We start from the raw sequence: 27,219 nt of genomic DNA on the forward strand, positions 1-27,219 counted from the left end.
TATAATCTGACGTTAGAGGAGGAAGATGCTCTATAGTGTGATGTTAGAGGAGGAAGATGCTGTATAATTTGGTGTTAGAGGAGGAAGATGCTCTATAATCTGATGTTAGAGGAGGAAGATGCTCTATAATCTGACGTTAGAGGAGGAAGATGCTCTATAATGTGATGTTAGAGGAGGAAGATGCTGTATAATCTGGTGTTAGAGGAGGAAGATGCTCTAGAATCTGACGTTAGAGGAGGACGATGCTCTATAATCTGATGTTAGAGGAGGAAGATGCTCTAGAATCTGACGTTAGAGGAGGAAGATGCTCTAGAATCTGACGTTAGAGGAGGAAGATGCTCTAGAATCTGATGCTAACGCGAACAGCGGAGTCATTGGGCAGTTCTGGTTCTGCATCAACATGCTCTTCCTTCATTAAACAGGAGTTTGGTGAAAAGTAACTGAGCTGCTCTTCAGTGGACTCAGTAGCTTGGATAACCCTAAAGCTGAAACACAGTAACTGAATTTGATAATGCAATGAGTTACTGTGAAATGTAGTCAGATTACTGTCGTCAGATTAACTGCTTTAGAAACAAACACGGTTCTAACATCTTGTCCTCGTCGCAGAACGGTTGTATTCGTCATGAACGCAGACAAGAGTCATGAACCTTCGTCCTCAGAGGGAGACGGGATGGGTGAGTACCAATCCCCCTGAGCCGCAGAACCAGGGTGGTCCAGGTTCCTTAACAACCAGTACCATGTACCGTAATGGTCCAGGTTCCTGGTTCCTGAACTATCGGTACCACGCGCCGTAATGGTCCAGGTTCTTGAACGATCGGTACCACGTACTGTAACGGTCTAGGTTCCTGAACGACTGGTACCACGTACCGTAATGGTACAGGTTCCTGAACGATCGGTACCACGTACCGTAACGGCCCAGGTTCCAGGTTCCTGAACGAGCGGCACCACGTACTGTAACGGTCCAGGTTCCTGAACGATCGGTACCACGTACCGTAACGGCCCAGGTTCCAGGTTCCTGAACGAGCGGCACCACGTACTGTAACGGTCCAAAAATATTCTTCAGATGTGAAGTCACACAAAGAGGAAGAGAAGAACACAGAGCGTGAGAACGGACTGGGGTTCACTGGAGATCCACGTACGTACACACACACACACACACACACACACACACACACACACAAAACACACACACACACACACACAAAACTATGTTAACTACATACATTTTTTTTTTGACAAATTAAACGTATCAAATCAATCAATTAAATTAACGCGTTATTTTTAACAGCACTAATATAAATGCGTGTGTGATTAAGAAAGAATAGCAACAGAATAAAATACAATTTTAGACTCAGTCTGACTTGTGTTATTTTTATTATTATTGTTATTATTGGTTTTTCCGAACAGGCCTGCGGGCGACTCCACTGAGCCTTTTCACCGTCCCTGTTCAATTACTTAATGTATACATTTAATAAACAGATAAAACTGAACTTTATCGCCACCAAAACGTCTCCTTCCTCTCCGACACGCTGAACGTTCAACCTTTAAGTCTAGCGCCCCCACCCTTCAATGGTGAGGACAGGAACTGCATGCAGGCCGGCAACTTTATTAAAGTGAAAGAGGGAAGATTCACCCTCATGCACTAGTAAAAATAAATAAAACACGGTGTGTGTGTGTGTGTGTGTGTGTGTGTGTGTGTGTGTGTGTGTGTGTGTGTGTGTGTGTGTGTGTGTGTGTGTGTGTGTGGTCCAGGTGAGATGAAGAGTGAAGTCATGGAGGTGGATGGGGCCGGTGGAGGCAGTGAGGAGGACGATGAGGACCAGGTGGACGAAGAAGTAGAAGAGGAGGAGGAGGAGGAAGAGGAAGAGGAAGAAGAAGAAGAAGAAGAGGAGGAGGAGGAGGAGGCAGAGACTCTGAATGAGCCACAGGACCTTTCCCTGGTGGACGACTCCCGGTTCAACGGCGCCGCCCTGCAGGATGCCGGCGGAGTCGTAGCAGCCGAGGCGCCGGCGGGGAAGCTCAACTGTGACGTCTGCGGTCTGAACTGCGTCAGTGTCAACGTGCTGCTGGTGCACCGGCGCAGCCACACGGGTGAGAACAGGAAGTCACACACACCGCAAAACCTGATACACCCTGATACACCCTGTACACCCTGATACACTCTGTACACCCTGTACACCCTGATACACTCTGTACACTCTGTACACCCTGATACACTCTGTACACCCTGTACACCCTGATACACTCTGTACACCCTGATACACCCTGTACACCCTGATACACTCTGTACACCCTGATACACCCTGATACACTCTGTACACCCTGATACACCCTGATACACCCTGTACACCCTGATACACTCTGTACACCCTGATACACCCTGATACACTCTGTACACCCTGTACACCCTGTACACCCTGATACACTCTGTACACCCTGATACACCCTGTACACCCTGATACACTCTGTACACTCTGTACACCCTGATACACTCTGTACACCCTGTACACCCTGATACACTCTGTACACCCTGATACACCCTGATACACCCTGATACACTCTGATACACCCTGATACACTCTGTACACCCTGATACACCCTGATACACTCTGTACACCCTGATACACTCTGTACACCCTGTACACCCTGTACACCCTGATACACACTGATACACTCTGTACACCCTGATACACTCTGTACACTCTGTACACCCTGATACACTCTGTACACCCTGTACACCCTGATACACTCTGTACACCCTGATACACCCTGATACACCCTGATACACTCTGATACACCCTGATACACTCTGTACACCCTGATACACTCTGTACACCCTGATACACTCTGTACACCCTGTACACCCTGTACACCCGGATACACTCTGATACACTCTGTACACCCTGATACACCCTGATACACTCTGTACACCCTGTACATTCTGATACACTCTGTACACTCTGACACACCCTGTACATTCTGATACACTCTGTACACCCTGATACACTCTGTACACCCTGATACACCCTGTACACCCTGATACACTCTGATACACTCTGATACACCCTGATACACTCTGTACACTCTGATACACCCTGATACACTCTGTACACTCTGATACACCCTGTACACCCTGATACACTCTGTACACCCTGATACACTCTGTACACCCTGATACACTCTGTACACTCTGTTGCTGATGCACCCAGTTTGATCCAGTTCGATCCCGTTTAGTCCAGTTTAGTCCAGTTTGGTCCAGTTTAGTCCAGATCAGCTGAAGAACCAGTAACGCTACAAACTGACCGGGGCTGAAGGAACCAAGGCTTCACGTGTTGTCATGGAAACTGTTCTTCTCCAACATGTGACCTTCTGTTGCTGATCAAATGCATCACGGGATTGACCAGTGACTGTGTGTGTGTGTGTGTGTGTGTGTGTATGTGTGTGTGTGTGTGTGTGTGTGTGTGTGTGTGTGTGTGTGTGTGTGTGCGGTCCTGCAGGCGAGCGTCCGTTCCACTGCAGCCAATGCGGGGCGTCGTTCACTCAGAAGGGAAACCTGCTGCGACACGTCAAGCTGCACTCGGGAGAAAAACCCTTCAAATGTCCCAAATGCAACTACGCCTGCAGACGCAGGGACGCCCTGAGTGGACACCTGCGCACACACTCTGGTAACGACGCTGTCCACATCGTCCACATTGTCCACATTGTCCACATTGTCCACATTATCCACATTATCAACATCGTCCACATTGTCCACATTATCAACATCGTCCACGTTGTCCACAGTGTCCACATTGTCCACATTATCCACATTATCAACATCGTCCACATTGTCCACATAGTCCACATTGTCCACATCGTCCACATTGTCCACATAGTCCACATTGTCCACATTATCAACATCGTCCACATTGTCCACATAGTCCACATTGTCCACATTATCAACATCGTCCACGTTGTCCACAGTGTCCACATTATCCACATTATCAACATCGTCCACATTGTCCACATAGTCCACATTGTCCACATCGTCCACATTGTCCACATAGTCCACATTGTCCACATTATCCACATTGTCCACATTGTCCATATTGTCCACATCGTCCACATCGTCCACATTATCCACAAAAATGCTCTACTGCTTCCTTTTCTGACCTCATACTAACCTCTAGTTGTCTTTTGAGAGAAAACATTCCTACATTTCATACTTTACCGTAGAAACGAGTTTATTACCGCCTCGTATAAAATCAACAATAATAATAATAAGATATCCACATTCTGGTATCGGTCTTGGATCGGCGGAAGTCGGCTGGAAGTTTTTGTGGTTGAATTAATTGAGTAAAATTTTTCTTTGCAGTTGAAAAACCCTTCAAGTGCAAAAACTGCAGCCGCAGCTACAAACAGCGAAGTTCACTGGAGGAACACCGAGACCGCTGCCAGGCCTACATCCAGAACCAGAGTCCGGACCAGAGAGGTGAGCCGGGTCCAGGTCCTGAGAGACACTGACAGAAGCTGGGACGTCTGTTTGCTACGGTGGCCCTGAAGTGCAAACCACAACAACAAATCACTAAACACAACAGCAAATTCAAAAACACAACAGCAAATTCAAAAACACAACACAAATGAAAAAACACAACAACAAATTGAAAAACATTCACTTGTGTTGTGTTTTTCAATTTGTTGTTGTGTTTAGTCATTTGCAGTTGTGGTTTGCACTTCAGGGCCACCGTAGTTTACCAATTAAACATGGACGCCGTGCCGGTCGGTGCCACATCTCACTGCTTCAAGCAAAAAAAGAAAAAACCTCTCCCCTCAATTAAAACTAAATTTGCACCTCTTTAGAACTCATGTTCAAACCAGGAAACTTGTGTGACAAAGAACAAAGAGCAAAGAACAAAGAACAAAGAACTGGTCATAAAGACTCAGCAAAATAAACAGTCGGAGGGTTTGGATTGACGGACTCCGCCCAACCTGGCAACCCTTCTCAGCCTGTAGGTCCTTGTCCAATAGGAGCTGAGTGAATCTAAAAACAAGGCAGCAGCGCGGGTTTGAGCGGTCTGCAGGCAGGCTGCGCTAGCAGGTCCCCGTTCCGCCGCCGCGGCTCGCGACTTGTGGTGGAGCTCAGAGGCTCCTGCTCAGCGGAAGCCGACAGGAAGCTGCCGACAGGAAGCTGCTGGCGGCACGAAGCTGCTCTGGTGGTGAAGGACAGAAGCTGACAGGCCGCCGTTTTTACACCTGTTACGCTGACGAGGCGCTGCTGACGGAGCTGCTGTGGTGACGGGGTAAATCCTCCACCGGTGGGTCTTTGGCGCTCCGCCTGTGATCCTGAGATGAATCGATGCCTCCTCCTCCTTTAATTTCCATCGCTGTCACACCTTGGAGGCTCCGGCTTCACCCACTTCACCTGCTCCACCCACTTGACCTGCTCCACCTGCTTCACCTGCTTACTTTGATCCCCAGCAGACGACCTCCACCCAACCAGGACTCGGATGGGCAGCGAGCGGGCGAAGCTGCTCGACAGGTTGGCCAGCAACGTCGCCAGACGGAAGAACTCCATGCCGCAGAAGTTCACTGGTAAGAACCAGAGTCTGCAGAAGTTTACTGGTAAGAACCAGAGTCTGCAGAAGTTTACTGGTAAGAACCAGAGTCTGCAGAAGTTTACTGGTAGAACCAGAGTCTGCAGAAGTTTACTGGTAAGAACCAGAGTCTGCAGAAGTTCACTGGTAAGAACCAGAGTCTGCAGAAGTTTACTGGTAAGAACCAGAGTCTGCAGAAGTTTACTGGTAGAACCAGAGTCTGCAGAAGTTTACTGGTAAGAACCAGAGTCTGCAGAAGTTCACTGGTAAGAACCAGAGTCTGCAGAAGTTTACTGGTAAGAACCAGAGTCTGCAGAAGTTTACTGGTAAGAACCAGAGTCTGCAGAAGTTTACTGGTAGAACCAGAGTCTGCAGAAGTTTACTGGTAAGAACCAGAGTCTGCAGAAGTTCACTGGTAAGAACCAGAGTCTGCAGAAGTTTACTGGTAGAACCAGAGTCTGCAGAAGTTTACTGGTAGAACCAGGGTCTGCAGAAGTTCACCGGTAGAACCGGAGTCTGCAGAAGTTTACTGGTAGAACCAGAGTCTGCAGAAGTTCACTGGTAGAACCAGAGTATGCAGAAGTTCACCGGTAGAACCAGGGTCTGCAGAAGTTCACTGGTAGAACCAGAGTCTGCAGAAGTTCACTGGTAGAACCAGAGTCTGCAGAAGTTTACTGGTAGAACCAAAGTCTGCAGAAGTTCACTGGTAGAACCAGAGTCTGCAGAAGTTCACCGGTAGAAGTAGAAGTTCTCCATCAGGCTGGTTTCACAGTCGACGTTTCCTGTTCGTGCAGCTGACGGATGTTTCCTGTGTTCAGGTGACGGAGTCTGTCTGGACCTGAGCTTCAACCAGCGGTCTGAGGTCAGAGACGTCCCCCCAGACCCCCCGCCGCCTTACACCCTCCGTCAGCAGCAGCCCCCGCCCCCGGGCCCCGACGGGACCGAGCCCCCCCCCTCCCACAGGCCCTACCCCATCCAGCTGAACCACAAGCTGGCCCCGCCCCCGCCGGGCCTGGCTCCGCCCCCCTCGGTCACCTACAGCTTGGGGCACCTGCTGAATCACCCGCAGCCCCTCCCCCCGGCACCCATGGAGGCGGTGCCAGGCCCCATGTACCCCTGTGGCCACTGCAGGGTGGTGTTCCTGGACTACGTCATGTTCACCATCCACATGGGTTGCCACGGTTACCGCGACCCGCTGCAGTGCAACGTGTGTGGCCATCGCAGCCGCGACCGCTACGAGTTCTCCTCGCATATCGTCCGCGGAGAGCACCGCCTCCACCTGACGTAGAACACACCGGCTGCACCGCCTCCACCTGACGTAGAACACACCTCCTGCACCGCCTCCGCCTCTTGTAGAACACACTCCATCTACACCGCCTACACCTGACGTAGAACACATTCCCTCTACAATGACGTTACAAAACAGTCGCGGAAGGAGCAAGGATGAAGGTGGAGGAGAACAGTAAAAGGAGAAGTGAGGGTTGAGGTGGAGGAAAAAAGAAAGGCTGCAAGTTCAGATGGAGATGGAGGGTGGAGGAGTGACTCCTCTGAGGAGGGTGGAGTTCAGAGGAGGGTGGAGGAGTGACTCCTCTGAGGAGGGTGGAGTTCAGAGGAGGGTGGAGGAGTGACTCCTCTGAGGAGGGTGGAGTTCAGAGGTGGAGTTCAGAGGAGGGTGGAGGTGTTTCTTTGTGAAGCAGTGAAACAGAATATGAAATGTAAATAAAGTGTTTTAAAAAATCAATTCTCCATCAGTCTCTCATTCTCGCTCTCTTTCAGTCTCTCTATCACTCTGAGTCTTAGTCTATCTTTCAGTTTCTCTCTATCAGTCTATCAGTTCTCTCCATCAGCAGTCACTTCTATTTTACTCCGTGTGGTTTGAAGAGAAGTGACTCGTCTTGTCGTCTATCAGTCATCAGTTCTTCCCCTCCAACACCAGCCAGTCATCCCTCCCTCTCTGTCTATCTCCTCTCTTCCTCTCTGTCAGTTCTTCACCTCTACCAGCCAGTCATCCCTCCCCCCTCTCTCTATCTCCTCTCTTCCTCTCTACCAGTTCTTCACCTCTACCAGCCAGTCATCCCTCCCCCCTCTCTCTATCTCCTCTCTTCCTCTTACGCTGCTGCTTCTTTCGTTCTCAGCAGTTTGATGGAGGACATCAAAACTTAACACACACACTTCCTGTGTTTGTGTGTGCGTGTGTGTGTGTGTGCGTGTGTGTGTGTGTGTGTGTGTGTGTGTGTGTGTGTGTGTGTGTGTGTGCGTGTGTGTGCGTGTGTGTGTGTGAAGTGTCTGATCACAGCATCCTGTTGAGTCGGAGGTCACTTTATCTCACCATTCTGAGGTTTTGCTGACATTAATAGGTGTACACACACACACACACACACACACACACACACACACACACACACACACGCACACAAACCTTAAAACATTACAACTGACATTAAAGGGCTCTAGCGCCCTCAAGTGGCCAGACACCGTATGTACAGTGAATATTGTATTTAACTAGTATTTCTACATGTTCAGTTTATGCTTCTTGTGGAGCCTCCAGGTTTCCTCCAGGTACTCCAGGTTTCCTCCAGGTACTCCCCAGGTTTCCTCCAGGTACTCATCTGTTTCTTCCAGGTACTCCCCAGGTTTCCTCCAGGTACTCCAGGTTTCCTCCAGGTACTCCAGGTTTCCTCCAGGTACTCCCCAGGTTTCTTCCAGGTACTCCCCAGGTTTCTTCCAGGTACTCCCCAGGTTTCCTCCAGGTACTCCCCAGGTTTCCTCCAGATACTCATCTGTTTCTTCCAGGTACTCCCAAGGTTTCCTCCAGGTACTCCCCAGGTTTCCTCCAGGTACTCATGTGTTTCTTCCAGGTACTCCCCAGGTTTCTTCCAGGTACTCCCCAGGTTTCCTCCAGGTACTCCTCTGTTTTCATCCAGGTACTCCCCAGGTTTCCTCCAGGTACTCCCCAGGTTTTCTTCAGGTACTCCAGGTTTCCTCCAGGTACTCATGTGTTTCTTCCAGGTACTCCCCAGGTTTCTTCCAGGTACTCCCCAGGTTTCGTCCAGGTACTGCCCTTGTTTCCTCCAGGTACTCATCTGTTTCCTCCAGGTACTCCCCAGGTTTCCTCCAGGTACTTCCCAGGTTTCCTCCAGGCACTCCCCAGGTTTCCTCCAGGTACTCCCCAGGTTTCCTCCAGGTACTCATCTGTTTCTTCCAGGTACTCCCCAGGTTTCCTCCAGGTACTCATGTGTTTCTTCCAGGTACTCCCCAGGTTTCTTCCAGGTACTCCCCAGGTTTCCTCCAGGTACTCCTCTGTTTTCATCCAGGTACTCCCAAGGTTTCCTCCAGGTACTCCCCAGGTTTCCTTCAGGTACTCCAGGTTTCCTCCAGGTACTCATGTGTTTCTTCCAGGTACTCCCCAGGTTTCTTCCAGGTACTCCCCAGGTTTCGTCCAGGTACTGCCCTTGTTTCCTCCAGGTACTCATCTGTTTCCTCCAGGTACTCCCCAGGTTTCCTCCAGGTACTTCCCAGGTTTCCTCCAGGCACTCCCCAGGTTTCCTCCAGGTACTCCCCAGGTTTCCTCCAGGTACTCATCTGTTTCTTCCAGGTACTCCCCAGGTTTCCTCCAGGTACTCATGTGTTTCTTCCAGGTACTCCCCAGGTTTCTTCCAGGTACTCCCCAGGTTTCCTCCAGGTACTCCTCTGTTTTCATCCAGGTACTCCCAAGGTTTCCTCCAGGTACTCCCCAGGTTTCCTTCAGGTACTCCAGGTTTCCTCCAGGTACTCATGTGTTTCTTCCAGGTACTCCCCAGGTTTCTTCCAGGTACTCCCCAGGTTTCGTCCAGGTACTGCCCTTGTTTCCTCCAGGTACTCATCTGTTTCCTCCAGGTACTCCCCAGGTTTCCTCCAGGTACTTCCCAGGTTTCCTCCAGGCACTCCCCAGGTTTCCTCCAGGTACTCCCCAGGTTTCCTCCAGGTACTCATCTGTTTCTTCCAGGTACTCCCCAGGTTTCCTCCAGGTACTCCCCAGGTTCCCTCCAGGTACTCCAGGTTTCCTCCAGGTACTCCCCAGGTTTCCTCCAGCTACTCATGTGTTTCTTCCAGGTACTCCCCAGGTTTCCTCCAGGTATTTTCCAGGTACTCCCCAGGTTCCCTCCAGGTACTCCAGGTATTCTCCAGGTACTCCCCAGGTTTCCTCCAGGTACTCCCCAGGTTTCTTCCAGGTACTCCCCAGGTTTCCTCCAGGTATTCTCCAGGTACTCCCCAGGTTTCCTCCAGGTACTCATGTGTTTCTTCCAGGTACTCCTCAGGCTTCCTCCAGGTTTCCTCCAGGTACTAACGTGTTTCTTCCAGGTACTCCCCACGTTTCCTCCAGGTACTCATGTGTTTCTTCCAGGTACTCCTCAGGCTTCCTCCAGGTTTCCTCCAGGTACTCCCCAGGTTTCCCCCAGGTACTCCTCAGGTTTCCTCCAGGTACTCCCCAGGTTTCCTCCAGGTGATGGAGACCTGTCCAGGTGTGCCTGTCCTCACCCGTCCAGACGATTGATGGAAATACCAACAAAAACAATGAAAGTACTAATAATAGAAACACTGTGCAGCCACTTCTTTTTTCTTTTAAAGCAATACTTCAACAAGTTGTATTGAGAGCAGTGGAGTTTCTCGATGTACTTGGTGGGGCGAGATTTTACTCCAGGTGCCGCGACTCGACTGAATTTCAAAATAAAGTGATGCACCACCTTTCAGCCAGATAACAACCATACAGGCGCCGATCCAGTAAAAACGTTTAGCCCTGGAGATTAAAAAAACCCAATTAATTAATTAATTAAATCAAAGAAAAAAGCCATTGAAAGGACTGTAACCAGGCCATGCTGATTCAAACGTCACGAACCATGGTTCCATGGTCGTTTGTCGGCCTGCATGAAAGCACCATCGTGCGTGAAGGTCTCTGTTCCTGCAGCTCTGGATGGTGAAACAGGCTGTAAACCTGCCTGCAGTGCCCGCTGCGTCCCGCAGGGGCGCTGCGGAGCACCGAGTGCAGCCAGCGGTTTGTCTCATTCATCCACATGTTTTTCCTCCCGATGAGTTAAAAACCGGTGAAAACACGGACGCGCGCTGACGCGCGTGCGCGACGGCACGGCGAAGTTGCGTGTTTTTTTTCCTCAATCGCGTAACCGAGAGAAAGAGCGGCGCAAATTCCGCCGGGAGAGTGGAGAAATAGCGACGTGTGGTATCTTTCGTTGTTGATTATCGAGAGCCGGAGGAGCAGGTCTGAGCATGCGCACTGCATCGCCTCTATGGGGACGGGAGGACATCACGGAAAAACGCAGCAGCAGCAGCAGCAGCGCCGCAAGCCCCACGCACAGATTTCGCTTCCCCGCTGCGCCAAAACCTGCGCCGCGCACGCGGCCCCCGGCTATGCGCGGAGCGGCGGCCCGGTGCGGGACGAGCGCCTGACGGGCCCGGAGGGTCCGTGTGCCGGGGACGGAGGTCCGGTTCTACTGGGAGCAGCATGCGGGAAATGGTCGGCGGCTGCTGCGTGTGTTCGGACGAGCGGGGCTGGGCGGAGAACCCGCTGGTGTACTGCGATGGACACGGCTGCAGCGTGGCCGTGCACCAGGGTGAGCGGCCGCCGTGGAGCCGTGGTGGGGTGGGGGGGTGGAGGAGGGCGGCGCCGGAGCCGGAGCCGGAGCCGGAGCCTCCTCTCCCCCGGCGGAGGCGGCGGCGGAGCGGCGGAGGGCCGCTGCTGCGGAAGCCGCTGCCGCTTGTCTACGTGCGTGTTTGTGCGTGTGTGTGTTGATGCGTGTGGGAGGGGTGAGCCGGGGGGGCGTGCGGTTTGTTGTTTCCCTTCTGTTCTGGGCCGAGCCGGGCCGGGCCGGGCCGGGCGCATGGAGCGGTTGTTGCTTGGTCCGGCGGTCGTCACCCTAATTGGAAGGTTGAAGGTTCGATTCCCATCTCCACCTGTCCACATGCCCCAGTGGCGGGTGGGCGGTGTGTGCGCGTGGTTAACAAAATAAAACAGTGAGGGTCGAGCTCGAGCGGTGGAAAAGATCATCAAAGAGAAAGGAAGTCATGGAGTGAAGGAGGTTATTTATGGCGAGAGGCAGTGAGAGTGAAACATTGGATGAGACTTCTTGAGGAAATTAATCCTGTACTTTTATGCATTAATTCTAATTTATATGTTTTCATATATCTTGCATACGTCCATATATATTTACTATAGTATCATATGGCTTTGTTTCTCATGAAATAGTCTTCTTTGCACACATGACGCCCCCCCCACAACAACACCTGCATCAGTCATATTATAACCATGTTTATCATGTAACATCACAACATGTCGGAGGGCGGAGTTACGTGATGCACCTGAACGCATCACTCAAAGCCTCAGCTTCAAAGCCTCAGCTTCAAAGCAGCGTTATAACTTTTCACCTGCACAGCCTATTTGTTTTCAGAAATATATTGAAAACCATATTTCTGAAGACGGCATCCGGGGCATTTTTCTGTCAAATACACTTAATAATCCTTCCAAATGTGGCAGATATACTTTGAAAAATCAATCCTTCAAATCAATAATGCTGAAAAAAATAGTCCCACTAATAAGAAACCTACAGCAGCATCACTTTAGAAAATGAGCCTTTTGCCGTGTCTGTTTATCAAGTTAAAGCTGGAACATAAAGTCCAGCTGTTCAACCTGGTTTCATCTAAACTGCTTCGTGTTTTTGTGTTTTTCCTCTTTCAAGAAACTGTATTTTACAATTAATTTAACTGTAAAAAACGAAGACGTCACCCTCAGGGACCAAGCATACTAAAAAAAACGACATGGAAATTGGTCTGATTGAGCGTCAGAAAGTTGAAGCAGGAAACCAAATCCCTCCGAAGTGATGGAGTGATAAAGTGATGGAGTGATGAAGTGATGGAGTGATGGAGTGATGTAGTGATGGAGTGATGGAGTGATGAAGTGATGAAGTGATGAAGTTGAACAGAAATATCCTGGCGTCTCAGTCTGACAGGAAATAATCTGAAGCAGCATCGCTTTAGAAAGAACTCCTTCCTCACTGAGTCTTCTTCTGTGTGTGTGTGTGTGTGTGTGTGTGTGTGTGTGTGTGTGTGTGTGTGTGTGTGTGTGTGTGTGTGTGTGTGTGTGTGTGTGTGTGTGTGTGTGTGTGTGTGTGTGTGTGTGTGTGTGTGTGTGTGTGTGTGTCAGCATGCTACGGTATCGTCCAGGTGCCCACTGGTCCCTGGTTCTGTCGGAAGTGTGAGTCACAGGAGCGAGCGGCACGAGTGGTGAGTCACACACACACACACACACACACACACACACACACACACACACACACACACACACACACACACACACACACACACACACACACACACAGACACACCTACACCTGTTCTGAGCAACACCAGTAAAACAATAACAAGGTTTCTCTGTTGACTTAATAACATGTTAGTAGCTGGTCAGTTTACTGACTCTGTCCTGCTATTAGCATTAGCATTATGGAGAGCTGCTGTCTCTCTACTGAAGAGCAGCTCTGTTACTATCTCTCTGAACTCCTGTTTACTGGACGAGCTGCTCCAATTGCAGCTGTGTTTTCTTTTTAAGATTACAGATTATAGAGCATCTTCCTCCTCTAACATCAGATTATAGAGCACCGGCCTCCTCTAACATCAGATTATAGAGCATCTTCCTCCTCTAACGTCAGATTATAGAGCATCGTCCTCCTCTAACATCAGATTATAGAGCATCTTCCCCCTCTAACGTCAGATTATAGAGCATCTTCCTCCTGTAACACCAGATTATAGAGCATCTTCCTCCTCTAACATCAAATTATAGAGCATCTTCCTCCTCTAACGGCAGATTATAGAGCATCTTCCTCCTGTAACACCACATTATAGAGCATCTTCCTCCTCTAACATCAAATTATAGAGCATCTTCCTCCTCTAACGTCAGATTATAGAGCATCTTCCTCCTCTAACATCAGATTATAGAGCACCGTCCTCCTCTAACATCAGATTATAGAGCATCTTCCTCCTCTAACGTCAGATTATAGAGCATCTTCCTCCGCTAACATCAGATTATAGAGCAGCTTCCTCCTCTAACGTCAGATTATAGAGCATCTTCCTCCTGTAACACCAGATTATAGAGCATCTTCCTCCTCTAACATCAAATTATAGAGCATCTTCCTCCTCTAACGTCAGATTATAGAGCATCTTCCTCCTGTAACACCAGATTATAGAGCATCTTCCGTGTCTAACATCAAATTATAGAGCACCTTCCTCTAACGTCAGATTATAGAGCATCTTCCTCCTCTAACATCAGATTATAGATCATAATCTGCTCTTCTTCTTCTCCTCAGAGGTGTGAACTGTGTCCCCACAAAGATGGCGCCCTCAAGAGGACAGACAGTGGAGGTAAACCCCTCAGACGCTTTCCCCCCTGACCCCCCCCCCCTGCAGTGTTGATGTTGAAGCTGACGTGCTGCCCCCTGCTGGTCAGGCTGGGCCCATGTGGTGTGTGCACTCTACATCCCGGAGGTGCAGTTCGCCAACGTGCTGACGATGGAGCCCATCATCCTGCAGTTCGTCCCCCACGAGCGATACATCAAGGTACGACGCCTTACCTGCCTCTCTCCACCACTGCTGGAATTAGTGTTGGTGTCTCTTGTAGTTCTTGTGGGGACAGTGTCCTCCGCGAGCTTCCCGATAAGTCCCACGTGGGTTTGGTGATGAACTCAGTACAGGGATGAGGGGACAAAGTTGTAGAGGAGCTGGAGCAATGGTGGCCATCTTGGAAGAGGACAAGATCTCAGGATTCTTTAATCTCACAAACAGTGAAAAACACGCCGAGTCCAGTTTTCTAGACGGTGCAATGTCAAAGACTCTTACGAAGTATGTGCCGGAGTACTCGGATACTGTGAGAGAAGTGCATTACATCATCTATTGATAATGCAAGATTTAGTTTATTCATGTTTAACAACCTGAACAAGCCTTCCATCAGAGCCCAGAGTTAAAGCAGACCAAACCCAACCCAACCCAACCCAACCAAAGCAAACCAACCTAACCAAACCCAACCAACCAAACCCAACCAACCAAACCCAACCCAACCCAAACCCAACCCAACCCAACCCAACCAAACCCAGCCCAAACCAAACCAAACCAAACCAAACCAAACCAAACCAACCCAACCCAACCCAACCCAACCCAAACCAAACCAAACCAAACCAAACCAAACCAAACCAAACCCAACCCAACCCAACCAAAGCAAACCAACCTAACCAAACCCAACCAACCAAACCCAACCAACCAAACCCAACCCAACCCAACCCAACCCAACCCAAACCCAACCCAACCCAACCCAACCCAACCCAACCCAACCCAACCCAACCCAACCCAACCCAACCCAACCCAACCCAACCCAAACCAAACCAAACCAAACCAAACCAAACCAAACCAAACCAAACCAAACCAAACCAAACCCAGCCCAAACCAAACCAAACCAAACCAAACCAAACCAAACCAAACCAAACCAACCCAACCCAACCCAACCCAACCCAACCCAACCCAACCCAACCCAACCCAACCCAAACCAAACCAAACCAAACCAAACCAAACCAAACCAAACCAAACCAACCCAACCCAACCCAACCCAACCAACCCAACCAACCAACCCATCTCTCCTGCTTCTCCTCCAGACGTGTTACATCTGCGAGGATCACGGCCGAGAGAGCAAAGCAGCCTGCGGCGCCTGCATGACCTGCAACCGGCCGGGCTGCCGGCAGGCCTTCCACGTCACCTGTGTGTGTGTGTGTGTGTGTGTGTGTGTGTGTGTGTGTGTGTGTGTGTGTGTCTCTAACAGTGTGTGTCTCAGTGCTCAGATGGCTGGACTCCTGTGTGAAGAAGAAGGTCCTGAAGCTGATAATGTGAAATACTGCGGCTACTGCAAACATCACTACAACAAGATGGTAAGAGCAGGTCCACACCTCGTCTAGTTCTGGTCCTGGTCCTGGTCCTTGTCCCGGTCCCGGTCCTGGTCCTGGTCCTGGTCCTGGAGGTCTTGAAGGTGTCTCAGTCTTCAGACCAGGACCTCAGTGTTTCTTCTTATTCCAGCAGAAAAAGTTTCGTTCCGGAGATAAAACTAGCAGCTGCTTCAGTCAGTCCAGAGGAGCCAGTTCACCCCTTCATCACCACAGACAGAGGAAGGTACGGTCACCACTTCATCACTTCAGCACTTCATCAGCTGTCCAATTGCAACCAAAAGCCTCTGTATTTAAATATCAAAGTAACTTCTGCTTGAAACAGTTGGAGACACGCCATCGTAGAGACAGACAGTCCTAGAGACCGACAGTCCTAGGGACAGACAGTCCTAGAAACAGACAGTCCTAGGGACAGACAGTCCTAGGGATAGACAGGCCTAGGGACAGACAGTCCTAGAAACAGACAGTCCTAGGGACAGACAGCCCTAGGGACAGACAGGCCTAGGGACAGACAGTCCCAGAGACAGACACAGTGAGCACTCCTTCACTCCCCAGTAGAAGCTGCTGCCATACAAGGTTTGTCAGTCCTCCGGTATGGACGTGAGACAGCAGGAGCACCGGGTCGGTCAGTGGACTGACGGCTGTCCTCTCTGTTTTCAGAGCCATAAAGACAAGATCCGGCAGAAGGAGCGTCACAAGAAGTCCTCAGACGTCCTGAGCTCCTCCGTCACGTCCAACAGCATAGAAAAGGTATAAAGAACTGCAACCGCGTGCCTCAGGGTCGGGTGGAGCTTCACAGTGGGAGCAGCTGTCGGAGCGGCAGGTGCTCCTTTATTGCTCATTGGTTCGGTTGGTAGGGCGGTCGTCTCCCAATAGGAAGGCTGCCGGTTCAATTCCCACCCCCGCCTACCCGCGTGCCGAAGTGCCCTTGGGCAAGACACTGAAGCCCGATGTTTCCTGTCCCGTCAGGTGTCCTCCAGTCACCACAGCAGCAGCAGCAACAAAGACAGTGAAGAAAAGTCCAAGAAGCTGAGTCACGGTCACGGTCACGGTCACGGTCACCGCAGCAAGAAGACAGGAAGCTCCACCAGGAGCGGCTCCTCCTCCTGCTCCTCCAGCCCCTTCAACACAGGTCAGTGAGGAGCTCCTGCTCCTCCTGCTCCTCCTCATCCTCCTCCTCCTGTTTGGTACTGAGCGGGTGTGTAGTTTGTGTAGTTTGGTACTGAGCGGTTGTGTAGTTTGGTACTGAGCGGGTTGTAGTTTGGTACTGAGCGGGTGTGTGGTTTGTGTAGTTTGGTACTGAGCGGTTGTGTAGTTTGGTACTGAGCGGGTTGTAGTTTGGTACTGAGCGGGTGTGTAGTTTGTGTAGTTTGGTACTGAACGGGTGTGTAGTTTGGTACTGAGCGCTTGTGTAGTTTGGTACTAAGCGGGTGTGTAGTTTGGTACTGAGTGGTTGTGTAGTTTGGTACTGAGCAGGTGTGTGGTTAGTGTAGTTTGGTACTGAGCGGGTGTGTAGTTTGTGTGGTTTGGTACTGAGCGGTTGTGTAGTTTGGTACTGAGCGGGTGTGTGGTTTGTGTAGTTTGGTACTGAGCGGGTGTGTAGTTTGTGTAGTTTGGTACTGAGTGGGTGTGTAGTTTGGTACTGAGTGGGTGTGTAGTTTGGCACTGAGCGGGTGTGTAGTTTGGTACTGAGTGGTTGTGTAGTTTGGTACTGAGCAGGTGTGTGGTTAGTGTAGTTTGGTACTGAGCGGGTGTGTAGTTTGTGTAGTTTGGTACTGAGCGGGTGTGTAGTTTGGTACTGAGCGGGTGTGTGGTTTGTGTAGTTTGGTACTGAGCGGGTGTGTAGTTTGTGTAGTTTGGTACTGAGTGGGTGTGTAGTTTGGTACTGAGTGGGTGTGTAGTTTGGCACTGAGCGGGTGTGTAGTTTGGTACTGAGTGGGTGTGTAGTTTGGCACTGAGCGGGTGTGTAGTTTGGTACTGAGCGGGTGTTTAGTTTGGTAGTGAGCGGGTGTGTAGTTTGTGTAGTTTGGTACTGAGCGGGTATGTAGTTTGTGTAGTTTGGTACTGAGCGGTTGTGTCGTTTGGTAGTGAGCGGGTGTGTAGTTTGTGTAGTTTGGTACTGAGCGGGTGTGTAGTTTGTGTAGTTTGGTACTGAGCGGTTGTGTCGTTTGGTAGTGAGCGGGTGTGTAGTTTGTGTAGTTTGGTACTGAGCGGTTGTGTCGTTTGGTAGTGAGCAGGTGTGTAGTTCGTGTAGTTTGGTACTCTGGCGTCTCGCCGTTAGCTGACGGGGAGTTTGTCCGTCCCGCAGGCGGCTCGCTGCCTCAGGACTTCCATCAGTTCTCGTCTTCGTCCCGTCTGGACCGCGACCACGACAGAGGAGGCGACGACCACAGCGGCGAAGAGCGCAAGGAGCGCCACAGGAGGCCGGCGGCGCTCCACGACGAGGAGGAGGAGGAGGAGGACAAGGAGGAGGAGGAAGAAGAGGAGGGGGGGAAGGGGGACTGCAAATACCACAAGCCGCCGGCGTTGACGCCCGCCGACGGGCCGCTGGCGGGGTCGCAGGGTCACGACCGGCCGGAGGGCGGAGCCAGCCCCTTCGAGAACAAGGTGACCATCTCCACCTTCGGCTCCATCATGCGCATCACGTCGTCGTCGGGACTCGGCAGCAGCAGCAAGATCCGGAAGGTGTCGACGTCGGGGGACCACAAGTCCTCCAAGTCGCTCAGCAAGCTGAGCACGCTGAGCACGCCGCCCATCCTGGAGGAGGCGGAGCCTCCGCGTGTGGCCACGCCCCCACCGCTGCCCCGCGAGAGGAGGCACCGCGGCAGCAAGAAGAGCCGCCACGGGCCGGGGCGCCCGCGGGGCAGCAAGAACCGGGAGAGGAGGGAAGAAGACCACCACCACCACCACCACCATCACCACCACCCGGCTCCACCTCCACCTCCTCCTCCTCCTCCGGCATTGACCTCCTCCTCCTCCTCCTCTTTATACCAAAACTCCTCCTCCATCTCCCATCCTGCCTTCCCCTCCACACTGCCTCCCACCACCACCACCACCACCACTACACCCTCCTCCTCCTCCTCCTCCTCCTCAACCTCCACCTCCACCTCCTCTTCCGGTGGGAGCTTCTCTACTTGTCGAGGAAACTCACTGCTCGGCTCCGGTGAGTCTGATGGAGCGTGTGTGTGTGTGTGTGTGTGTGTGTGTGTGTGGTTAGCGTGTGACTTCCTGTGTGCAGGCGGTGCAGCATTGAAATGTTTCCACTCATTTCCAGCTCGTCTTCACATCACGGCCCTGATTCTCTAAACTCATATATGAAATACTTCACAATGTTGTGTGAAACATTTCACTTTTAGGAATTGAAAGTGTGTGTGTGCAGGAATCTGGTGTGTGTGTGTGTGTGTGTGTGTGTGTGTAGCAGGAATCTGTAACTATTGTTGAAGAGTCATGATTCCTTGAGTCTGATGAACGTGTGACTGAAATAAAAGTCTGCAGTCGTTTGGTCCACCAGTGAACTGTTGAGACTGTGTGAGCCCAACGTCGCCCCCTGGTGCGCCGCCACGGTGTTGCTCACCTCCGCCGCCTGCCCCGTTTCCCCCTGCAGGGATCTACTCCACCCTGAAGGAGCCCGTCTCTCTGGGGGGGGGCGTGTCCAGCACCCCCCTCCCGCCCCACACCTCCTCGCTCGCCCTTCCGTCAATCAGCGCTGGCGCAAACACGCAGGTGAGGACAGGGTGGAGGGTCGCAAAGCAGCTGACGGAGGCTGAAGAAACTAACACAATACTAACAAGTTAATTAAACATTATTAACACACAAAAGAACCGCAAATCCTTTTTTGGGCATTCAGACATTTGTGACACTCGAAAACTTGATTTCATGTTGATGTTGCAGGTGTGTGTCAGCTCCACCTCCTCCTTCGGCCTGATGTCCTCCACCCACCCGGTCTCCAGCTCCTCCTTCGGCCTGACGTCCTCCACCCATCCGGTCTCCACCTCCTCCTTCGGCCTGACCTCCTCCACCCATCCGGTCTCCAGCTCCTCCTTCGGCCTGACGTCCTCCACCCACCCGGTCTCCACCTCCTCCTTCGGCCTGACCTCCTCCACCCACCCGGTCTCCAGCTCCTCCTTCGGCCTGACGTCCTCCACCCATCCGGTCTCCACTTCCTCGTTCGGCCTGACGTCCTCCACCCACCCGGTCTCCACCTCCTCCTTCGGCCTGACCTCCTCCACCCATCCGGTCTCCACCTCCTCGTTGGGCCTGCCGTCCTCGCAGCCGTTCTCCAGCTGTCTGTCCACCACTGCCACGCTGAGCCAGACCCACAGCGCCCTGCCAGGTGAGAGGAGTGGTGAGGTCAGAGGTCAGAGGTCAGCAGCGCTCCGTTCTAACTGCTGACCTCTGTCTTATGGCCGTCCTCAGAGTCGGAGCTGGACGACTGTCGCTTCCCGTGTCAGCAGAATTCACCCAGAGAGAGTCTGTCATCACAGTGAGTGCCTCCGCCCGTCACACAGCCTCCATCACACAGCCCCCGTCACACAGCCTCCATCACACAGCCCCCGTCACACAGCCTCCATCACACAGCCCCCGTCACACAGCCTCCATCACACAGCTTCCATCATACAGCCTCCATCACACAGCCTCCATCACACAGCCTCCATCATACAGCCTCCATCACACAGCCTCCGTCACGGTGTATTGGACTAGTGGGCTAGTGGACTTCCTGTGGTGACTGGCGTACTTCCTGTAGTGGCTAGTGGACTTCCTATAGTGGCTAGTGGACTTCCTGTTGTGGCTAGTGGACTTCCTGTAGTGACTAGTGGACTTCCTGTAGTGGCTAGTGGACTTCCTGTAGTGGATAGTGGACTTCCTGTAGTGACTAGTAGACTTCCTGTAGTGGATAGTGGACTTCCTGTAGTGACTAGTAGACTTCCTGTAGTGGATAGTGGACTTCCTGCAGTGACTAGTAGACTTCCTGTAGTGGATAGTGGACTTCCTGTAGTGACTAGTAGACTTCCTGTAGTGGATAGTGGACTTCCTGTAGTGACTAGTGGACTTCCTGTAGCGGATAGTGGACTTCCTGTAGTGGCTAGTGGACTTCCTGTAGTGACTAGTGGACTTCCTGTAGTGGATAGTGGACTTCCTGTAGTGGATAGTGGACTTCCTGTATTGACTAGTAGACTTCCTGTAGTGGATAGTGGACTTCCTGTAGTGACTAGTGGACTTCCTGTAGTGGATAGTGGACTTCCTGTAGTGGATAGTGGACTTCCTGTAGTGACTAGTAGACTTCCTGTAGTGACTAGTAGACTTCCTGTAGTGGCTAGTGGACTTCCTGTAGTGAGTAGTGGACTTCCTGTAGTGGCTAGTGGACTTCCTGTAGTGACTAGTAGACTTCCTGTAGTGGATAGTGGACTTCCTGTAGTGACTAGTAGACTTCCTGTAGTGACTAGTAGACTTCCTGTAGTGGCTAGTGGACTTCCTGTGGTGACTGTCTGTTCCTCATGCAGGTCTCCAATGAGCGCACTTCCTCTTCTCTTGGACCAGCGGGATTGGCTAGGAGCTGGAGCCGGGGCCCGGGATTGGCTGGGAGCGGGGGTCGGGGTCGGGGCCCGGGACTGGCTGGGGCCCGGGGTCGGGGTCCGGACCCGGCCTGAGAACGTTCCTCCGGCCAGCTGCCACATCGAGCTGCTGCTGGAGAAACATGGCAACGGAGAGACGGGAGTGAACAGTGAGTCTACACTGCTTCAGCCAGACACTCTGAAGGATGAGAACTGAACCCTCAACTATACTCCACATCTATACTCTCAACTGTACTCCACATCTATACTCTCAACTATACTCTCAACTGTACTCCACATCTGTACTCTCAACTGTACTCTCAACTGTACTCCACATCTGTACTCTCAACTGTACTCTCAACTGTACTCCACATCTGTACTCTCAACTGTACTCTCAACTGTACTCCACATCTGTACTCTCAACTATACTCTCAACTGTACTCCACATCTGTACTCTCAACTGTACTCCACATCTATACTGTCAACTATACTCTGAACTATACTCCACATCTATACTCTCAACTGTACTCCACAGCTATACTCTGAACTATACTCTCAGCTATGCTCCATATCTATACTCTCAACTGTACTCCACATCTATACTCTCAGCTATACTCCACATCTATACTCTCAGCTATACACCACATCTATACTCTCAGCTATACTCCACATCTATACTCTCAACTGTACTCCACATCTATACTCTCAACTATACTCCACATCTATACTCTCAACTGTACTCCACATCTATACTCTCAACTATACTCCACATCTATACTCTCAACTGTACTCCACATCTATACTCTGAACTATACTCCACATCTATACTCTCAACTATACTCCACATCTATACTCTGACCTATACTCTCAGCTATACTCCACATCTATACTCCACATCTATACTCTCAACTATACTCCACATCTATACTCTCAGCTATACTCCACATCTATACTCTCAACTGTACTCCACAGTTATACTCTCAACTGTACTCTCAACTATACTCCACATCTATACTCTGAACTATACTCTCAACTGTACTCCACATCTATACTCTGAACTATACTCTCAACTGTACTCTCAACTATACTCTCAGCTATACTCCACATCTATACTCTCAACTATACTCCAGTTATACTCTCAACTGTACTCCACAGTTATACTCTCAACTGTACTGTCAGGTATATTACACGATACTCTCCCACCAGACTAGTTACTATTACTAACTTGCATCGATACAAAACAAACCAAAGAAAATATTTAGTTTGAAACATTAAATTACAAAACGTTCCTCCCCCTCTCCGTCCCTGCCCCACCCTCCTCCACCCTCCTCCACCTCTCCTCCACCCTCCAGTTGTGGAGATGCTGCAGTGCCTCCACTCCCTCCAGCAGGAGAACCAGCGCCTCCAGGACCAGATCCTGAGTCTGACGGCCAAGAAGGATCGTCTGCAGCTGCTGAACACCGAGCTGTTGGTGCCGTTCCCCCCTCACGCCTCCGCCCAGGGCCTGCTGCACGCCTCCGCCCAGGGCCTGCTGCACGCCTCCGCCCAGGGCCTGCTGCACGCCTCCGCCCAGGGCCCACTGCACGCCTCCGCCCAGATCAACTTCCTCTCTTCTACCCAGGGTCAGGTTCTTCCTGTCTCAGTCCCCCCATCCTCCACCCTCTACCCCACCCTGCCCCCCGTCCTCCACCCTGCCCCCATCCTCCACCCTGCCCCCATCCTCCACCCTCCAACACGTCATGTGACTGATTGACAGACTGATTTTCGTTCGTCTGTAGACCGTCTGAGTTCCAATAAGAGTCCGTTGTCCAAAAGCTGCTTCCTGAACGACTCGTCCGAGGTGAGGACACGCAAACACACACACACACACACACACACACACACACACACACACACACACACACACACACACACACACACACACACACACACACACACTTGTCAAGTATACAATACTTGACAAGTTTTGTCAAGTATTTATTGTGAGGCAGAAAGGTGAGGCAGCACACCTGATCAGGTGCTGAATCGCCTCTCTACCATATATTGATGTTAATTAAATATTTGAATATTTCTTTTTCTTTTTTTTTATATTTTATTGGCATTTCATGAATTAACATTCATTTATTTTAACTTTTTACGAAATGTTGCTTCAGTCGCTCATAAGTCGGTATTTATACAAATTGTTTGTATTTTATGAGATCAAAGTCAAAACAACAATCATCATTATTATTGTTATTATTTAATGATATTAATGATTTGTCATCCCTTTCAGCTTTTATAATATATTTTTCACTCTTTAAATGTGCACTTTTCATGATGATTTCAGTTTTTTTGGTCTTTCATGATAATATGTGTTTTTCCACTTGATTAGGAATTAATCAGCACAAAGTATTTCAAACTAACCCAATAATATAAGAGATAAAGAAACGTGTGCTAATTGCGTTTTCACAGTGTTATTGCTGTGTGTGTTTGTTGCAGGAGCTCCACTCCGGCAGTCCGTCCCGCAGTAGCTCCTCCCTCTCCTTCCAGAGCACGCCGCCGCCTCAGCAGAGCCCCGCCCCCTTCGGCCAGCCGCTGCTGAATGGGTCGAGTCGCGGGCTGAGTGACGGGCTCATGGCGTCCCTGTCGGGCAGCCCGCAGGTGAACGGCGTGCCGGGCGGCCTGAACGGCGTGATCCAGTCCCCGGCGCAGAACGCCGCGCAGAACGCCGCGCTGCCGGCGCTCCGACCGCAGCCTCCTCCGCTCAGCGCTCAGACGCTGATGCAGGGATTTCAGCTTCCTAAGAGCCTGAACCCGTACGTACACACACACACACACACGCACGCACACACACACACACACACACACACACACACACACACACACACACACACACACACACAGTCTTTTGCAATGTGACAGTCAGCATCTGTGTGTGTGTGTGTGTGTGTGTGTGTGTGTGTGTGTGTGTGTGTGTGTGTGTGTGTGTGTGTGTGTGTGTGTGTGTGTTTCAGCTCGTCTCTCCTGTCGGAGCAGCAGAAGCAGCTCCACCTGGAGCAGCAGCAGCTTCAGCAGTTTCTCTCCTCACAGAACTTCACTCCGGTAAAATGTCCCTCTGTCTCATTCTGTCTCACGACTCCCTGTCGTCCTCCTGTCTTCGTCTTCCTCCTGTTGTCCTCCTGTCTTCCTCCTCATGTCCTCCTGTCGTCGTCCTGTCTTCCTCCTGTCTTCCTCCTGTCTTCGTCTTCCTCCTGTTGTCCTCCTGTCTTCCTCCTCATGTCCTCCTGTTGTCCTCCTGTCTTCCGCCTGTCATCCTCCTGTCTTCCTCTTGTCCTCCTCCTGTCTTCCTCCTGTTGTCCTCCTGTCTTCCTCCTGTCTTCCTCTTGTCCTCCTCCTGTCTTCCTCCTGTCGTCCTCCTGTCGCTCCCCATCAGATGGCTGTTGGCCTTCAATTCCCCCCCCCCCCGTTGTCCCTCAGTCCCCCCTCCCCCCTCATTGTCCCTCAATCACCCCCCCATCCCCCCCGTTGTCCCTCAATCACCCCCCATTGTCCCTCAGCCCCCCCCCATTGTCCCTCAGTCCCCCCTCCCCCCTCGTTGTCCCTCAATCACCCCCCAGTCAGCCCTCAATCAGCCCCCCCCCCCCTTCATTGTCCCTCAATCAGCCCCCCCCCCCCAGGTCACCCCCCGTTGTCCCTCAATCATCCCCCCCCCAGGTCGCCCCCCGTTGTCCCTCAATCACCCCCCCACCCTCGTTGTCCCCCAGTCGCCCCCCCCTCGTTGTCCCTCAGTCCCCCCCTGCCGCCCCCCGTTGTCCCTCAGTCCCCTCCCCCCCTGTTGTCCCTCAGTGCCCCCCCCCCAAGTCGCCCCCTCACGGCCCCCTCGTCCCTGCAGGAGCAGCAGGTGGTGGTGGTCTGCCAGATGCTGCAGCAGCAGCGTCAGAGGGAGCTGCAGCGCCTCAGCCTGTCCGGCGCCCTGCCGTCCAGCCCCGGCTCCCCGCTGGTCGCCCAGTCGCCCAGCCTGCTGTCCTCGGCCACCGCCTCGCCGCTGCACGGCGCCCAGGGCGGCGGCGTCTTCAGTCTGCAGGACAACACGCTGCACAAGCCCGGGGTGAGTCCTGCTGCACGGCACCGCGGCTCAGTTCACACTGGAGCTGGTCGGGAGCCACATGTTCTCAATATACGGTTTCACCTGTCGCTATGGCAACAGACGTCACCTTGTTCTCAATCAGAGCCGTCCGTCACTCAGAATATTGTAGCTGTAGATTGTGGTTCTGAAACCACTCCTGCAGAACCGTCTGTGGTTCTGGTTCTGAAACCACTCCTGCAGAACCGTCTGTGGTTCTGGTTCTGAAACCACTCCTGCAGAACGTCTGGTTGCTCAGGTTTTGGTCTCCAATCTTTTAAAAGCTGCTGTTTTTCCTCAAAAGAAAACGGTTATTACCGTATTATCTCCAACACTAGCACCTTATTACCATATTATCGCCAACACTAGCACCTCATTACCATATTATCTCTACCACTAGCACCTTATTACCGTATTATCTCCAACACTAGCACCTTATTACAGTATTATCTCCAACACTAGCACCTTATTACCGTATTATCTCCAACACTAGCACCTCATTACCATATTATCTCTACCACTAGCACCTTATTACCGTATTATCTCCAACACTAGCACCTTATTACCGTATTATCTCAACACCAGCACCTCATTACCGTATTATCTCCAACACTAGCACCTTATTACCGTATTATCTCAATACAAGCACCTTATTACCGTATTATCTCAACACTAGCACCTTATTACCGTAGTATCTCTACACAAGCACCTTATTACCGTATTATCTCAACACTAGCACCTTATTACCGTAGTATCTCTACACAAGCACCTTATTACCGTAGTATCTCCAACACCAGCACCTTATTACCATATTATCTCAACACTATCACCTTATTACCGTATTATCTCAACACTAGCACCTTATTACCGTATTATCTCCAACACCAGCACCTTATTACCATATTATCTCAACACTAGCACCTTATTACCGTAGTATCTCAACACAAGCACCTTATTACCGTATTATCTCAACACTATCACCTTATTACCGTATTCTCTACCAATCGTTTCCTTCTGAAGAAACCAGAAGATGAACAAATAATGAGCAAATAATATAAAGGTGATACGTTGACATGTGGATATTTTCCAAGCTGCTCTGAGAGTCGAGGCTTTAACGGCGTTACGATGTTAAGATGAACGTTGTTTGTTTTTTTTTCAGGCTGCAGGGGAGAAGAGCGGCGAGAACGGCTGAGAGCGCGAGGAAGCAGCGCCGGCGTCACTGCCATCGTACAGCCGCTCCTTGAATGTAGACAGACCGGAGACGTGGCGGCGGAGTTTGTTTTCTTGATCTGGAGGTTCTCGTAGGATTTTGTTGTTGTTGTTGATGTTTGTAGGCAGCTTCCAGAGAGCATCAGCTCTCTCCTTACATTGCACTAATTAGTTACCTGGAGCAGCAGGGCTGCTGCTGGAGGCCAGGGTGGTCCTGGTCCTGCAGGACACCGAGCTGGTCCTGGTCCTGCAGGACACCGAGCTGGTCCTGGTTCTGCGGGAACCTCTGAGTTTGAGGTCTGAACTTGGGTCAGAACGTCGCCTTTCACTTCCTGTTTCACACTGACCGTCTGTGAATCCGCCACGAACACTGCTGACGCTTCTGCAACCTCAATGTCTTCCTGGATCCTCTGTCTTCCCCCGCCATCGACCCCGGCGTCGACCTTGCCGTCGACCCCGCCGTCGACCTTGCCGTCGTGTCGCCGCCCGCCGTCGCGTCGCCGTCAACTTCACTGTTGCGTCGCTTCTTCTAAGGTTGATGACATTTCAAGATGAAGCTGATTACCTCTGAGGTTTTACCACAACAAACTTTACTGGACTCACTGCAGTGACACACACACACACGCACGCACGCACGCACACACGCACGCACGCACACACACGCACACACACAGGTCCAGCTCCGAACAGTTTCAGTTTCAAGGTAAAATAAAAAAGCAGAAGTCACGTCAACATTTTCACAACAAAAAGTCGTTTGTTACTTTAAAAAAATAATTTTTCTCTCCCTCAGTCAGTCTTAATGCTGCTAGCATAGCATG

General features: G+C 51.2%; 2 protein-coding genes across 2 annotated transcripts; both read left to right on the top strand.

The window, feature by feature from the left end:
* Window positions 1-1,772: 1,772 nt before the first annotated feature.
* LOC308149193 (zinc finger protein Aiolos-like) lies at window positions 1,773-7,129 on the top strand (the record flags this gene model as incomplete). The annotated part of the gene is made up of 5 exons (XM_080520865.1): window positions 1,773-2,091; window positions 3,498-3,665; window positions 4,355-4,471; window positions 5,458-5,571; window positions 6,392-7,129. The coding sequence occupies 5 exons, from the start codon at window positions 1,773-1,775 to the stop codon at window positions 6,859-6,861; spliced, it is 1,188 nt and encodes a 395-aa protein (XP_080376991.1). The 3' UTR covers window positions 6,862-7,129.
* A 3,941-nt stretch (window positions 7,130-11,070) lies between these two features.
* LOC308149196 (protein AF-17-like) lies at window positions 11,071-26,597 on the top strand (the record flags this gene model as incomplete). Its single annotated transcript, XM_080520868.1, has 21 exons — window positions 11,071-11,179; window positions 12,766-12,845; window positions 13,922-13,976; window positions 14,062-14,171; window positions 15,257-15,361; window positions 15,440-15,526; window positions 15,672-15,764; window positions 16,199-16,288; window positions 16,508-16,670; window positions 17,847-18,701; window positions 19,143-19,261; window positions 19,430-19,549; window positions 19,811-19,871; window positions 19,955-20,021; window positions 21,040-21,260; window positions 22,443-22,712; window positions 22,869-22,930; window positions 23,569-23,885; window positions 24,084-24,171; window positions 24,962-25,177; window positions 26,352-26,597. The coding sequence occupies 21 exons, from the start codon at window positions 11,071-11,073 to the stop codon at window positions 26,382-26,384; spliced, it is 3,321 nt and encodes a 1,106-aa protein (XP_080376994.1). The 3' UTR covers window positions 26,385-26,597.
* Window positions 26,598-27,219: the final 622 nt, after the last annotated feature.

Source organism: Blennius ocellaris (assembly GCF_963422515.1).
Source record: "Blennius ocellaris genome assembly, chromosome: 3".
Taxonomy (NCBI): Eukaryota; Metazoa; Chordata; class Actinopteri; order Blenniiformes; family Blenniidae; genus Blennius; species Blennius ocellaris.